Source organism: Bidens hawaiensis, unplaced genomic scaffold (genome assembly GCF_021521415.1).
Source record: "Bidens hawaiensis isolate Kalapana, Puna unplaced genomic scaffold, B.hawaiensis_p1.1 tig00009425_1, whole genome shotgun sequence".
Classification (NCBI taxonomy): domain Eukaryota; kingdom Viridiplantae; phylum Streptophyta; class Magnoliopsida; order Asterales; family Asteraceae; genus Bidens; species Bidens hawaiensis.
In genome coordinates, this window is record NW_027491697.1 from 311100 (window position 1) to 325495 (window position 14396).

Below are 14396 nucleotides of genomic sequence, written 5' to 3' on the forward strand. Positions count from 1 at the left end.
ATATACCACAACCGAATGTAGTAGCATAATGGATGTACTGAACGTTAAGAATTTACACATACCCCTGGAGAAATGGATTTATGACTCCTTATTTATGGACATATGTGAAGGAGTCAAAGTTGGACACTAGAGTGTAGAAAAGTAGAGAATGGTCTTTATGTGACCAGCTATGAATCAAAGGTTATCATTTGTTTGCCCTCAGGCAAAGAATATCATAAATCTTACTCTTTACAAAGATATATTGGGCTTGCACACTGTTCATTTAAATTGATTATGTTCCAACTAACACTCAAGTTGACTGAAGCAATATCTGAGTTCATGTTGGAGTTTAAGTACATATGAAGCAAATATGTGTATAATAACGATTGTATCTTAAACAGACTACAAAATGGCCATTCATACATCTTCATCTGTATTATACTGATGATACATTGATAGATATTGACAAGAAGCTACTAACTAATATCCTGCTACTGCTACTAATATGTTGACAAAACGTTCACACGATTGTTGGCTATGCACCCACAGGGACTGCATGCATACATTTTGTTATTGTATAACCAAGTAAGTATTTCTGTACAGGGGATGGATTTGTGCATCAGGATGTTGTAGACCAGGCTTTTTAGGTTGCACATGTAGGTTATTTAGATATTAAACCATATGTAGGCAGGTCTAATTTTATCTAAGTAAGAATAAATTGCACATTGCGCACTTTTATTAGATATATTTTAGGAAGACAACTTATGGAATTGAAATAACTTGGATTGAAGTGGGTCATTAACATGAAACTTGGAATGATTATTTTATTAGACGTTTATACTCCTGTCTGTCACAAGTTGAATGGAAGTTAAGTGGCCTCTTTTGTTTATTTGCTGCAGGATTCAGGTTTCATGTTGAAGATTTTTATGAATGGGCTTCATCTTATTATTCTAGGAAAATATGTTGATTCTTATATAAAACAGTGTAGCTTTTATGTCAATCTGATGTAGCAGCAATGCCCATACATTGAACATGTGTATGATGATTGATTCATGAATCAATGCACCGTCATCTATCTATTAACCATTAAGTCCTGTTTCAGATATCTAATACTTGTTTTATTCATTTCTTTTATATTCACCTAAAAACAACCAAGGTGAGGTCAGTGAGTTTCTACAGTATCTTGCCAATACACGAGTTTTCTTACTATATGTAAAAAGAATTGCATGATGAACCTGCAAACGAGACGTGTTTCTACAGTCTTATGCCAATATATGACGGTCAACAGTATAAGATCATGATAGATATACGATGAATCGATGGTAAAAGAAAACAGAAATAAGTACTTGTTGGATGGTATTCAACGAAGTTGCATCGTTACAAAGCCGATAGCATATTTGTGATGTACGAACACACGTAACAGACCATACCATTTTGGTTGCAAAAATTGGAAAATGACGTGTTGTGTATTCCTTTTCGTTATCGTGTTGAAAACTTTTAATGACACTGTTCAAATGAAGTTTAAATGAAGTTATAAAAGTTGAGGAAAATGTTGTAAGCTTGTAATTTGTGACTTAATGGGTCAGTCCAAAGAAAATTGCTTTTGTCGTCTAACAAGTGCAAGTAATAACGGTGACCACCCGAGCTAACAATCGGAGAGGTCCACATATCACTACGGATAATATCAAAAGATATAAAACTGCTAGAAGTTGAATCAATGGAGGTGAACAAATATGTTTTTCAAACACACAAGATTTAAAAAATAACTGAATCTTTAACTTAAAACTTATTGAATTATTTTATTTTAAAACATGTAATAAAGAAGGGTCCGGGTGGCTTAAACGATGATGCCAAACTTCTTGAGATAGGCCTGCCAAGGCTGATCAAGTGGTTACTTGAGTAAGCGAGTTTGAAGTGAACGGGTAATTAAATATATATCTTCGTTGGTATTGCATCTTAGGGCAGGTATCTGCTTCAGAAGTCCTTTACAAGAAATTAAGCCAAATGGATCAAATTTAACTGAAACTTGGTTATCTTATACTTATTACTTTTACTCGGTTTAATTCAAAAGTTATATTGATGATGGAAGTCTAGCAATGTTTATTCAGGAAATAAAGAAATATGTTAGTTTGCTTTATATAGAAAACGACATGACTTTAATTATGTTTATATGACAAGCGAACCATTTAGAAAATGACATTAGTCAATAGTCAATGTTGTTGGTTCGTATTAATGTGTTTTGTCACATAATAGAATGTTTAAGGATGTTTGTAGTTAGATGATGCTTTTCAAAAACGACACTAGTCATACTAAGGTCGTAAGTTCGCGAGGTGCCAATGTCAACATTATCTTGAAGAAACAAGATTTGTAGACCCATATTAACGTCATTAAAACATTAATTTGAACATTGAAATTGGGACAATTATTAAATGCATGTCACATTTGTTCGAAGCTTCACATCATTATCGCTAAAAGGTCTTTTTAGTATTAATTTGATATGCATATGTAGGTGTTGATTTCATAAATAGATATGTTACAACCATTTTTCTAATTCTAAAACGTGTAAAACCACAAATAATTGAGAAACCTTAGAATAATGTTCTTACATGTAAGACTATAAAAAAATTGAGTTTTGGACGTAAAAAAATCATTTTTACATAATATTTTCTTAAATCTTGCATATCAACACATGTAAAATACATTTTAATAATTAAACAAAACTAAAAATATGATATTTCTTTACAAACAATGAGTTTTTTTATATTTATTTATTTTCTTTGTGTTAGAATGCCCTTTAAATGTGTTTATATTCAAAAGTTCTAAAAAAATTTACGAAAAAAAATATTTTTCTTACATGTTTTAACGGTTTTCGATTCCTTACATTTTTGTGATTCCCTGATGATCTTCTAAAATGAAAATCCAAGAGAAAACCTAAGAAGCTCATTCTTCACCATTAAGGTGTTGTTTGTTTTTTCAGAGGTAAAACGTCTGCAGTCTGCGGATCACATCTGCAAAAATCTGTAGCAGAAGATGTGGACCAAACCTCTGCAATCTGCAACAAGAAGACTGTTTGTTTTTTAACGTCTGCAAACTGTTAAAATAAACTTTAATAATTAACAAAAAACTACGAACTTTATTCAACAACAAACTAATAAAAATATTCATTAAACCTAAACTTTCTACAACAACATTATTAAACAACTTCAAATCTGAATCAAAAGAATAACAAATCAATACATAAACTATAAACTAGATAAGTGCCAGCGCGATGCTGCAGGAAATACATACCTTGGTAATCATGTAGATTTATGGGTGCTTGTTGTTTTGTTGTAACCGTGAAACCATTTATTGTTATAAGTAAATTCATAGTTCTTATTTTAAACTCAATTTAACATCAAAGTACAAACGAAAACGAAACCTAACCATCGTTAATGGTTTGGTTTTGTTGGGTTTCTATTTTCAACGCTCTAGTTTCAGTTTTCGGTGACCAGAAACCGTGAATAATGGCTTGGCTCATGGTTTAATTTAAAATCATCAAAACCAGACGGGAAATGCATATACGTAAAAATTTATTTTTTTTAACCGAAAAGAAATTTTGACAATATCATGTTAATTATTTATTACTAACAATAATAAAGCTATGAAAAGTTATATTTATTACTAACAAAATACAATACAAAAAATTAGTTAATTATTATTTATTACTAATGGAATTGCATTACATTTCATTTCATAATGACAAACCAAAAACAATTATAATTCACATATATCTAAATACTTAATAAACAACATTTGTTTTGGTAGTCGTGACTTTAACCTCCTTATCAAAAATCAATATTTTGAGTTCGTATTTGTAACCTAGATTAGAAACATGTGTATTGCATGTGATGAAAAATATCAATACAAAAAAATTTAAATATTTAAATACCTATTTTTATACAACATTAAATGTTCCATTGGAAATTTTATTCATCTTCCCTCTTTATCTATAATCAATAGTTTTAGCCCGCAAGTACCGCAATTTCAAGAAGTGAAAACCTAAAATCCATGTGGGTTTGTTAATTAATAGTTAGCATCTTTATTCTATTTCTAGTTAAGCCTTTAGTCGACTCGTACGATCAATTGAACAACCTAGTAAGTGATAATGCAGGGTAATATGTTTTATTATAATAAAATGGCTTAAATAAAAGGGTTTCTCAAAGTCCTAGTTCTCCATCAAGTAGCGGTTCAAGATCTTGACATGCATAAAACATTATAACATGCAAATTTAATTCAATAAAGCAAACTGGTTGCACTTAAATAACATAAGACGTGTCTCTCTGTGTGTAGCAAGGGTGTTTAAAGTCGGATATCCGAAGTTTTAGATATCAAAACTATATCAAAACTTCAGATATCCGAAGGTTTCAGATAGTCGATTTCACTATCCAAAGTTTGTTGTTATGGAAGAAACTTTAGGTTTTTAAGAAAAGTAATTTGACGTGGCGTTGATTTGTCGGTTTGTAGAGGTTTTGTTGTCGTGTATACTCTTATATTTAATTATTTGTACTTATGTAAATAAAGGAAAACATTAGCCATAGATATTTATTTGTTTAGTACTGAGGTGGTGCTTGGTATGCATGAATGTCAGACATAATAAAATCGACCACCGTATAAGATAATGAAAATATGAGTGTTTAATTGGTCAATATAATAGAATCATCAATTACACAAGGAACTCATTCTCTTTAAATACATTAACAACATTTTATCCCCACCACGGCCTACCTGGCCTCCGCAATTGTCACAACTACCATCGTCGTTGCTAGCACTACCACTTGACCACCACCATCACCACCACCGGCGTTACCTATACCATTTGACCACCTACATTGTTATCGTTGCCGCCGTCACCACCTCTGCCATTACCACCATTGCCATCGCCTTGACCACTTAGCCATTACCACCATCGTTTCCACCACCAACACCAGTACCATTTTTTTATTATGGTAAATTTTGAAACAAAAGTTTTTTTGTTATTTGTATTTCATTTTTTCGTCTTTTTCATGGCGACCAAAACAACCCAAAATAATTATTCATTCTATTCTTATATGTTAATTAAACAAGTAAATGGAATGACAATGATGCATTTCATTCACTTGTCTATTTTACTCCTCGTTCATTTATTACCCTACACCAAACATACCCTAAGTGCGTTGTCAACCACGCTCTTTGGAAGCGGACTATATAGCCGTGTAAATTTTACTTACTTCGTGTAGAGGGAACCGTTTTGTGTAAACTGTATTAAAGGTGGCCATGTTGTCCTCACCGTGGAAAGAAAACAATAAAAGTGTCCATTAAGAAGAAATTAATTTTCTCTTTATTAGTTGAAGCATACCAAAGTACAACTTAAAGATTATTCCTTAATCAACCAAACTATATCATACATCACACAACTAAAAACATGTTACATCAAGTCCCTTATAAAGTACAATAAAATAACAAATTAAACAAACCACATTACCAAACGTGCATGCTCATAAAACCATTTTCGTTTTCTTACTAGACACAAATGAAAAAAAAGAGCTATAGCTCTTCACGGATTAGTCGGGATAGGAGTGTCGCCAATGCCGCCAACTGGATTTGGAACCTCGACACCAGGAGTGGTGCCAATGCCACCAGCAGGATCTGGAACCTCGACACCAGGGTTAACAGGAGTGGTGCCAATGCCACCAGCAGGTTCCGGAACCTCGACACCAGGGTTAATAGGGGTGCCACCAGCAGGTTCCGGAACCTCGACACCAGGGTTAACAGGGGTGTTGCCACTGCCACCAGCTGGATTTGGAACCTCAACCCCAGGGTTGGGAACTAACGTATCATCACCACCTGGCAAGTAGCTCCCACCGCCAAACCCGCCTAAATTGGGGATCGAGACTCTTGGGAAACCAGTGTTGCTGCCAGTAATAGGGTTGTAGGTGAAGGGGTTGAATCCTTCCTTGGACTTGGGTTTGATACCTCGTCCAAGACCGGGAATTAGGTATCCGCGGTCATGATAAAAGAAATTCTCAGGGTGTTTAACGTCGTCATCAGGTTTTTTAACGTTAGTGTTTGGAATGTTTCGGCTTGCCATTGTCAAGGAGATCAAAAAATTAAAGACAAAAATGAGAGCCATAACTAAGTACATAGTTTTAGCCATTTTCTTTTCTAAACTTCAAAATGGTAATTTTGAGGGATGGATGAAATGTACGTAAAAGTGAAAGATGTGTATTATTTATAGTTAAGGTTACACTAGACATCCACCTACTTTCTCCATGCACAAGTTGGCTACAATAAATATGTGAATTATGATCTAGGTAAAATATGTACATAACGTACTGTTAAGTTAATATATTCAGTCGTCAGAAAGCATAAAATAAAAGGTGGTGACGCAACATCTTCATCATGTCAACTAATTTTTTTTAAACCAGAGATTTCTTTACTTCACGGAACCTTTAGATAATTAAGAGGTTTCTAGGACCATGTATCACGTCAATTAATTAGTTTTGTTGTTTTGTAAAGTTCTGAATAAAACAAACAAAAATGCATAGGATTAGTACTTATGTTTTACAAACTTTTTATTATAGTAATTATCTTTAACGAGTAAACTAAATTCCACATTTCTTAAAATAAAACTAAACATATTTTTGAAGCGTTTACTAATGTGTTAATTTGTTGATGCATTTGGATTTATTAACGGGCGTGTTAAGCCAAAGCCGGCCTTGAGAGGGACAGGGAGCCGGGCGATTATATATTCCAAACCCGAATTTAACAACATAGCCCACTTTATAATCCAATTACCTTATTAAGTAACCATTTAAAAGGGAATATGCACCGGTACAACCCATGCCATATCCCAATTTAATCTCATTAAAAGTTTAACCGTTTATACTCAGCATAAAGTATACACCCATATATTTTTTAATAGGATATGGTTTGCTATCCATATAAGTGTTGTGGCGCAACATGGTGCTTGTTCACTTACCAATTCATCATGTTAAATATTATAGATCTTTAGAAAAACATATAATTTAGTACCAATAAATTTACTCGTCCTTGTCCTCGTCCTAGCTTTGAAGGATTCTCACGGACGGCTGTCCCATAAAATGAATTGTCATCTTTGTGTGAATTATGAGCTGGATTTTTATGACTTTGTCGGACGCTATTTCTTTCTTCTTTTTTTTCAGTTTGGCTTGTCGGTTGTTTCTTTCACCTTTTAGAAACTTTGAACAAAATATTTATAACATTCAACTTGAACAGCGTACTATCCATCTTATGTTTGTTTGGGAAAAAGATGTATATGTATAATATTTTATATAGTTCAATTTTAAACTTACGGACATAGAGTATACGTTCATGTTCCTTACCTCTTCTTATATTCATCTCACGTAAAGAAAATAGTTTAACTTCATTTAACTTTCCTCAATTTAATTTAAAAACAATTCTTAAATTATTGTGTGTGAGTGTAGAGGATTTTAAAGTCCGTTAATATTTTAACTCATATATATTTAATGCCCCTTAACTCAAGAAGGAAGCGATGTCCCACTCGTTAACATGTGCCAAATCAACTTTAACACCATGATAATTAAGTACGTATACCCTGGACCTTAGGCCATGGGGTATACATTCACATTCCTTAACTCCACGTAGACACCACATCACCTATTTTACCCCATTTCACTCACCATGATCGTCTCCGAGAATCCCTTAAAATTTTGAGGCCATGGACAAGAAAAACAACGAGCCCCTAAATTCACGTTTTCAATTATGTGAAAGATAATTTAACAATATTACCAATAAGGTTGTCTTTCAAAATCCCAAAACGGACCAAAACAATAATAATAATAATAATAATAATAATAATAATAATAATAAACAAGTTACTAAAATGACTCATATAAAACACAAATGATAGTAGCAAAAAAACCACTTGTGGAAATTGAACCCGTAACATTTGATTCCATAGTCTAGAAGTCTTTTCATTCAACCAATGAACCATTTTGTTTTAAAACAAAACTATATATAAAATATAAACATTTTTTTAACAACTATGGACCTCTAGGGAGAGTGAGCCCGTGTCCGTCGCCCTCCTCGCTCTTCTTTTTGGCCGGGCCTATCACTCACCTCAATCTAAGGAAATTGTTTAACTCATATTTACCTCTTTTTTATTTAATGTAAATTGATTCTTAAACTATTGTGTGTGTAGATAATTTTAAAGTTCGTTAACATATTAACTCACATTTTATTTAACGCCTCTTAATCCATGAAGGGATTAATATGCTACTTATTAACACTTATCAATTCTGATTTAACGCTCTGAATATTAAGGTATAATCTCAGACCTTATGCAATAAAGAAAGTTGAAAGAACATATTTATATTTACAACGGTTTGGGCGGCCATTTAAGTTTGTAGGCTTGAATTTAATCTTATTCATGAAGATGCCAAAATTTTATTAAATGCGCCAAAAATTGTACATATATTTTTACTTGTATATTACCTAAATTTCTAAACAAATATTTTCTGTTAAAAAAAGCCGTTTAAGGTACAAGTCGTATTACCTAGTCAAATGGTTTGATCAGTGATTACAGTTTAATTTTTAAAGAGACACTTAGGCCATGGGGTATACTCTAACTCATACATAGGTTAAAGTGACATGACACTTTAAAGATGGATTAAATCACTCTCCACTTGTGTTAAGTGTGTTAAAAAGGCCTATGAGTTATGCTTTTAACAGATTAAAAGGAACAATATGCATTATTTATGTATTAATTACTAATTGATTTGTTATATTAATTATGTGTTAAATGAGGGGTTAAACAATTTCCTTTGGATGACATAGAGTAAAAGAGAAAAAATGAGTGATGTGAAGCTTATGTGGAATTAAGATGAGTTAGAGTATACCCTGTGGCCTTAACTTTTAATTCTACGCCACCATTTAATTTCAAATAATACCAATTTTGGTAAGAAATAAAGTCAATTTCATATAGCCTTTTTTTACAGCGAATTTCATTTTCTAATCATTGTTATCTGTCGAATTTGAATTCAAGACATCCCTTCTTCTATACCGAGCCACTCAGGTGTTTAAAGGTTTTACCTTTGTTTTGTCAATAAACCACCAACTTCATTGGTGCCAATTCCATATTGCTTGATAAATCGAAAGATGGTAACCACGCAACAATCGGTAACTTGAACACGAGGGATTTGAACGAATTGTTCGACTCTTTTCTTATTGCTAGGAAAACCAAAGACAATTAATCAAAAATACAAAGAATGGCTGAAATACAAAACCAAACATTTGTCTTTAAAAAAAAATAAACTAAACTTTTTCTTCAAATAATTAAATTAACTCTATCCCTTAAACTTTAGATGATCTCACCCCTCTAGATCGGACTGTACCTCCCTAATTAACCTTGCTCGTTTTTAATATATGTATCAAATAACCAACTTCCATATCAACCATTATCCGGGCCGTATCAACAATTAACGCGCCTTTAATTTAATTATGTATAAACAATAAACCATTGTTATAATATAAATATACCAAGAAAATATATAGAAGCATTTGTCATTCGTAATCAATATTCTCTTTGTGTTAAATGGTGAAAGAAATTAAATGGCTCATGGATAGATTACTTTAATCATGAAAAGGAGTGTGCATATGTTAAATATTCTATTAAACTGATCGATTTGATCGACCATATATACAGAGAGGTTCGAAGAGTGTGCGAGCTGCACCATCGACCGGGGCACATAAGTTTCGGGGACACAAACTTTTTTATACATATTACATATATATGTTTTTTTGGTGTTAAAAATAAGGTTATTTGAAATGGTTTATGAGATAATAAATGCTCATAATAGATTCTACTTATAGTAAATCGGTCGATAAAAGTTTTATCCATGTACATTAATAGTGAATAAAAAATTTTCGTTAAGGCCTACGGACCTTTTTATTTTGGCTCCGCCGAGGTTACATTCTCGGTGACGGCCCTAGCCTGCATATATAAACTAGAAGTGAGGGGAAAGAGAGACGAGAAACCGAACCACTAAACAATTTCCATTTCGACCAGTAATTGGTTGTCTTAAAACAGTTATGTACCACAAGAACATACCTTTACTCTCCAATAGAGAACGACAACGTGCATATATATAAACCATTTGGTTTGTGTTTCGGCCCTTCAAGTCCGGCTTTGGATCAATATGGAGTACGCCCAACTTGGGCAGGAAGTGAATAGCAATCCTTTGGACCAATAGAATTGGTAGAGTTCTACTGTTGTTGAGTTTAATGTAACACACTACGTAAACTATAGTAGATTATCATTCCAGTTTAAAAGTTGTGGTTGTACGTTAAGCTTATTTTTCACCATTGTTTTATATAACACACAAGTTGCGTTCTAAAGAAAATTTAGAAATGGGTGTTAATTAATAGTCATATAGCGTGACTGATGCAAACGTGGCAAAAAAAGATAAAATCCTAAAATCCAGCTGGTTATATTGTTGTAGAATAATTAAAAAAAGGTTTTACGTCTTGAAATCCTGGTGATATTAATGGGTGAGAGATTTAAATCCTGGAATGTAGAGGTTTGGTGGTATTAAAAGTAGTTGATATGAATAGATAGGTAGTGTTTAAAAATTTGCTTTTGCCAATAACGTATACAACAAACACATTCTTTTCCACTTCTTTAGGTTGAATATGATACAATTGATATTGTGTAAACAAAACTAATAAATGTTAACTAGCTACTTCCAATAACCACTTCTAATATGATTTGGTATATAACACTATAAGATACTTCTATCCTTTTTATGTCTTCGATTTTCCTTAAATCATTTTTATCAGTCCAAGTGTCCAACTAGTGAGCAGGTAAAGGATTTGGTTCGATCAAGCACCGGTCCAAGTATGAAAATGTATATATATGTTTTGTTTTAGTGTCACGAATGCCTCATGCAGCGAAACCAAAGTGAGAAATATACATTGTGCATATCCAGGAATGAATAATCTTTATCCATGTTGTCCTCACCATGGAGAAGAAAAGAACAAAAGTGTGGTACCATATATAAAAATAAACCAACTTAAGCATTTATTAACTAGCGTACCAACTTACACTACTTTGTTTATTAATTGGTTACACCATCACAACATATCATAACTCACCCAACTGAAAGACGTTAAAAAAACATCTTGTAGAAAGTACAACAATATAACAAAACATAACAAAACAAACCACATTACCAAATTAACATGACCCTTCATTTCATCAAACTCGTTTTCTTACAAAACTTCAAGGATTGGTCGGGACCGGAGTGTTCCCAATGCCGCCTGCTGGAACCTCGACACCAGGGTTTGGAACTAGCGTATCATCACCACCTGGCACGTAGTTACGACCACCACCAGACTGGCCACCAAAACTAGGAACCGAGACACCCGGGAAACCATTGTTGCTGCCAGTGATGGGATTGTAAGTGAAGGGGTTGAACCGTTTCTTGGACTTGGGTTTGATACCTCGTCCAAGACCGGGAATAAGGTATCCGCGGTCATGAAAAAAGAAATTTTCAGGGTGTTTGATGTCATCAGGTTTTTTAACGTCGACGTTAAGAAGGTTTCGGGCTGCCAGAGTCGAGCCAATTAAGAGATTAAAGACAGAAAGAAGAGCCATTGCGGAGTACATAGTTTTAGCCATTTTCTTGAAAACTTGTAAGTTGTAATTGGGAGGGTTGATGAAGGTACATGGAGTGGGAAGGTGTCCTTTTATAGTAGTCATCCACCTAATTATTTCATGCACATGTATGCTACAATAAATACGTGAAGGATGGTTATGATACAATCAATCCAATTCAACTAAGGTTAACGTGTCTAATATTATAGACAATGAGAAGATATTATTGAAGAATTAAAGTGCTAAACCAAAGAGGTTCAAAACAATATAGTAAAAGATGTCCAAACTTAAGAACATAAATTGATTATATTAATATCATTTTATTGATTTATTTTGGTACATTTGAAGTTTCCAATAAGTTTTATTATCATTCTTCATTTTTATGTTTTAATATTTGTTTTTTTCATTAGTTAAGTCTTGAAACATTTGAAGTTTCTAATACTTTTATTATCATTCTAAATTTTTTATGTTTTAATATTTAGTTTTTTCATTAACTAAGACTTAAAACTTATTTATCAAAGATCTTAACATTTATACTTTTACTTTAATTTTTATTTTTATATGTTATGAGTAGTATAAATATTATATCCTTTTTTAATTATTTTAAGATATTAAATGTTCAGATTGTTTTAAAAACATAGATATATGATACGAAGCATGGGAACGCACAGATGTGATAAAGTTTCTTTGGCACAATAAATATACACACACATTCATTGTTCACAATCTTCGAGACATAAGTGGAAGGGAAGCTTGGACAAATTAAATGTGTGAATCTAGGTGGTGTTTAATATTTTCGAACGAAAACAAATAAATTTACATTATGGAGAAAAAAAAGGGTAGGGGGGTCTTTGTTAAACTGTGCCAATACTCCGATATGCATACAAAATGCATACAAAATGCATAGCTAAGTTGGAGTGAGGTTTATTAAATATAAACTTATCAAGAATATTGTTATTTAAACTTTAAAAGTGAAGTGCCCCAAATTTGAGCTTGTTGTTTTTAGTCGAGCCAACACTTTTATATTTTGTTGACATAAGAATACAATAAAGAAAACGTATACACAATAACTATATAACAATCCCACGTAATAATTTTATTTCACTTTAAACAGGACTCGAATTTGTTCAAAAACACTAGAATGGTTCCCAATAAAAAAACATATCCACGTATAATTTAAAACGAATTAATCAAACACATTATATTTTCTCGGTTTCTATACTTCTATTATTCTATATTTCAAACAAAGATTTGTAACATAGAGATATCAACGTGTATAATATAATAAAAGTATGCATTTTAAAGTGTTTTAATTTTGTAGTAATAACGTGAATATGTGGAGTAGGTTTATAGCTAAAAATAGCACATGGCAAATATAGTAGTTTTGTTTATTTTAGTTTTAAAGCTAAATTGTACATGACGTGTAGAGTCAAACAAAAACAAGCAAGTTGAAACGGAATCGATCAATACACCTGTTTGGGCGGCTACTTATGTTTCTAGGCAAGAATTTAATTTTATTTAGAAACTATTACTATTACTATTGTATTTGTCACTACAAAAAGACCATTTGCCACTAATTTTTACGACGGTTAAACCAAATCTATAGCGACTCCCTTTTTATCTATAGCAAACCTATATTGACAACATTCATTAGAGCATTCACATCGGGCTCCATGTCCCGAGGTCCGACCTGATGTGGCAGCCGACAACCATGAAGGGAGTCAGACGCCATCGTTGTGGAACATTGAGCAGTGTTGCAGGTCCGAATCTGCAAACCTGCAACGAACATGGAGTGTGGGCCCCCCTCTGTCATACAACCTGCATCTTTTCCTTCCATCCAAATTCATCAACAATGATCTATAGGGGATAAGTGACGAGCATCGAGAGATACCATTAAAGTATATTGAAATTTAAATGTTAGTAATCCATGACCGAAAGTGATCTATAGGGATAAGTGACCAATTATTGTCTTCTGCTAGACTTTTTAGGTGTGGTTCCTGATTGTTTGTCTGGTATTGATTATCAACGGCTAATTCGTTGGAAATTTACGTTTTCCAAATTCATCGTTCAGTCTTTCATAAATAGTTAACATGATAGAATATGTTTAGATTTTTTTCTCGCTAATTTTCCGACGGACTTTTGTTGGCAACGATTTCTATGTATGCACGTAGATTCTTACAAAATACCATACAAAATGTAAAATGTTTGTTCATTTTCGTTATCGTTTCCGTACCCACCCAAACAACATGTTGGTTTATATTCGTTGTCGATGTTAGCTTAGTGGTAATAAAATTTATTGAATGGGTGGTCTCGTAATTAATTTAAATAACTTATTTGTATGTGGTACGTATACCCATTAATAAAAGGTAGATCACCTTAAAAAATGAAGATATGCTCACGAGGTGGTCTTGTAATCCTTATCTTTGTATGTGGTTTACCTATAATACCTGGTAAGCCACCTAGGAAAACAAAGTTGCATAGTAGATGGTTTATTAAGGGCTATAGTTAGGAATTCAGAAGTAAAGAGTATATTAAGTAATGGTTTAAAATTGAGATTATGTGTGTGTTATGATGTTGAGAAACAATGGTTTAAAATTTAAGTAATTATATATATCAGTTTTCGTAATAACAATTTGCCCAGACGTGACTTGAATTATTACTAGTTTTTAATAAATAGTGCTTATATGCCACATACGTGTTCCTAAATGATTAATCATCTTAAGTCACATTACAAGTATGATTAATA

General features: G+C 32.7%; 2 protein-coding genes across 3 annotated transcripts; both read right to left on the reverse strand.

The window, feature by feature from the left end:
* Positions 1-5358: 5358 nt before the first annotated feature.
* Positions 5359-6183, reverse strand: LOC143532262 (uncharacterized). Of its 2 annotated transcripts, XM_077027358.1 has the most exons (2): positions 5740-6183; positions 5359-5694 (listed from the first exon to the last, which is right to left on the reverse strand). In XM_077027358.1, exons 1-2 carry the CDS (start codon positions 6149-6151, stop codon positions 5552-5554), a joined length of 555 nt encoding a protein of 184 aa, XP_076883473.1. In that variant the 5' UTR covers positions 6152-6183; the 3' UTR covers positions 5359-5551. The 2 variants fall into 2 exon arrangements, with proteins under 2 accessions (XP_076883473.1, XP_076883472.1); XM_077027357.1 differs by having other exon boundaries at positions 5359-6183.
* Positions 6184-11275: 5092 nt separating this feature from the next.
* On the reverse strand, positions 11276-11674 carry LOC143532244 (putative cell wall protein). Its single transcript, XM_077027348.1, has one exon. The coding sequence runs from the start codon at positions 11672-11674 to the stop codon at positions 11276-11278; it is 399 nt and encodes a 132-aa protein (XP_076883463.1).
* Between the last annotated feature and the right edge of the window lie 2722 nt (positions 11675-14396).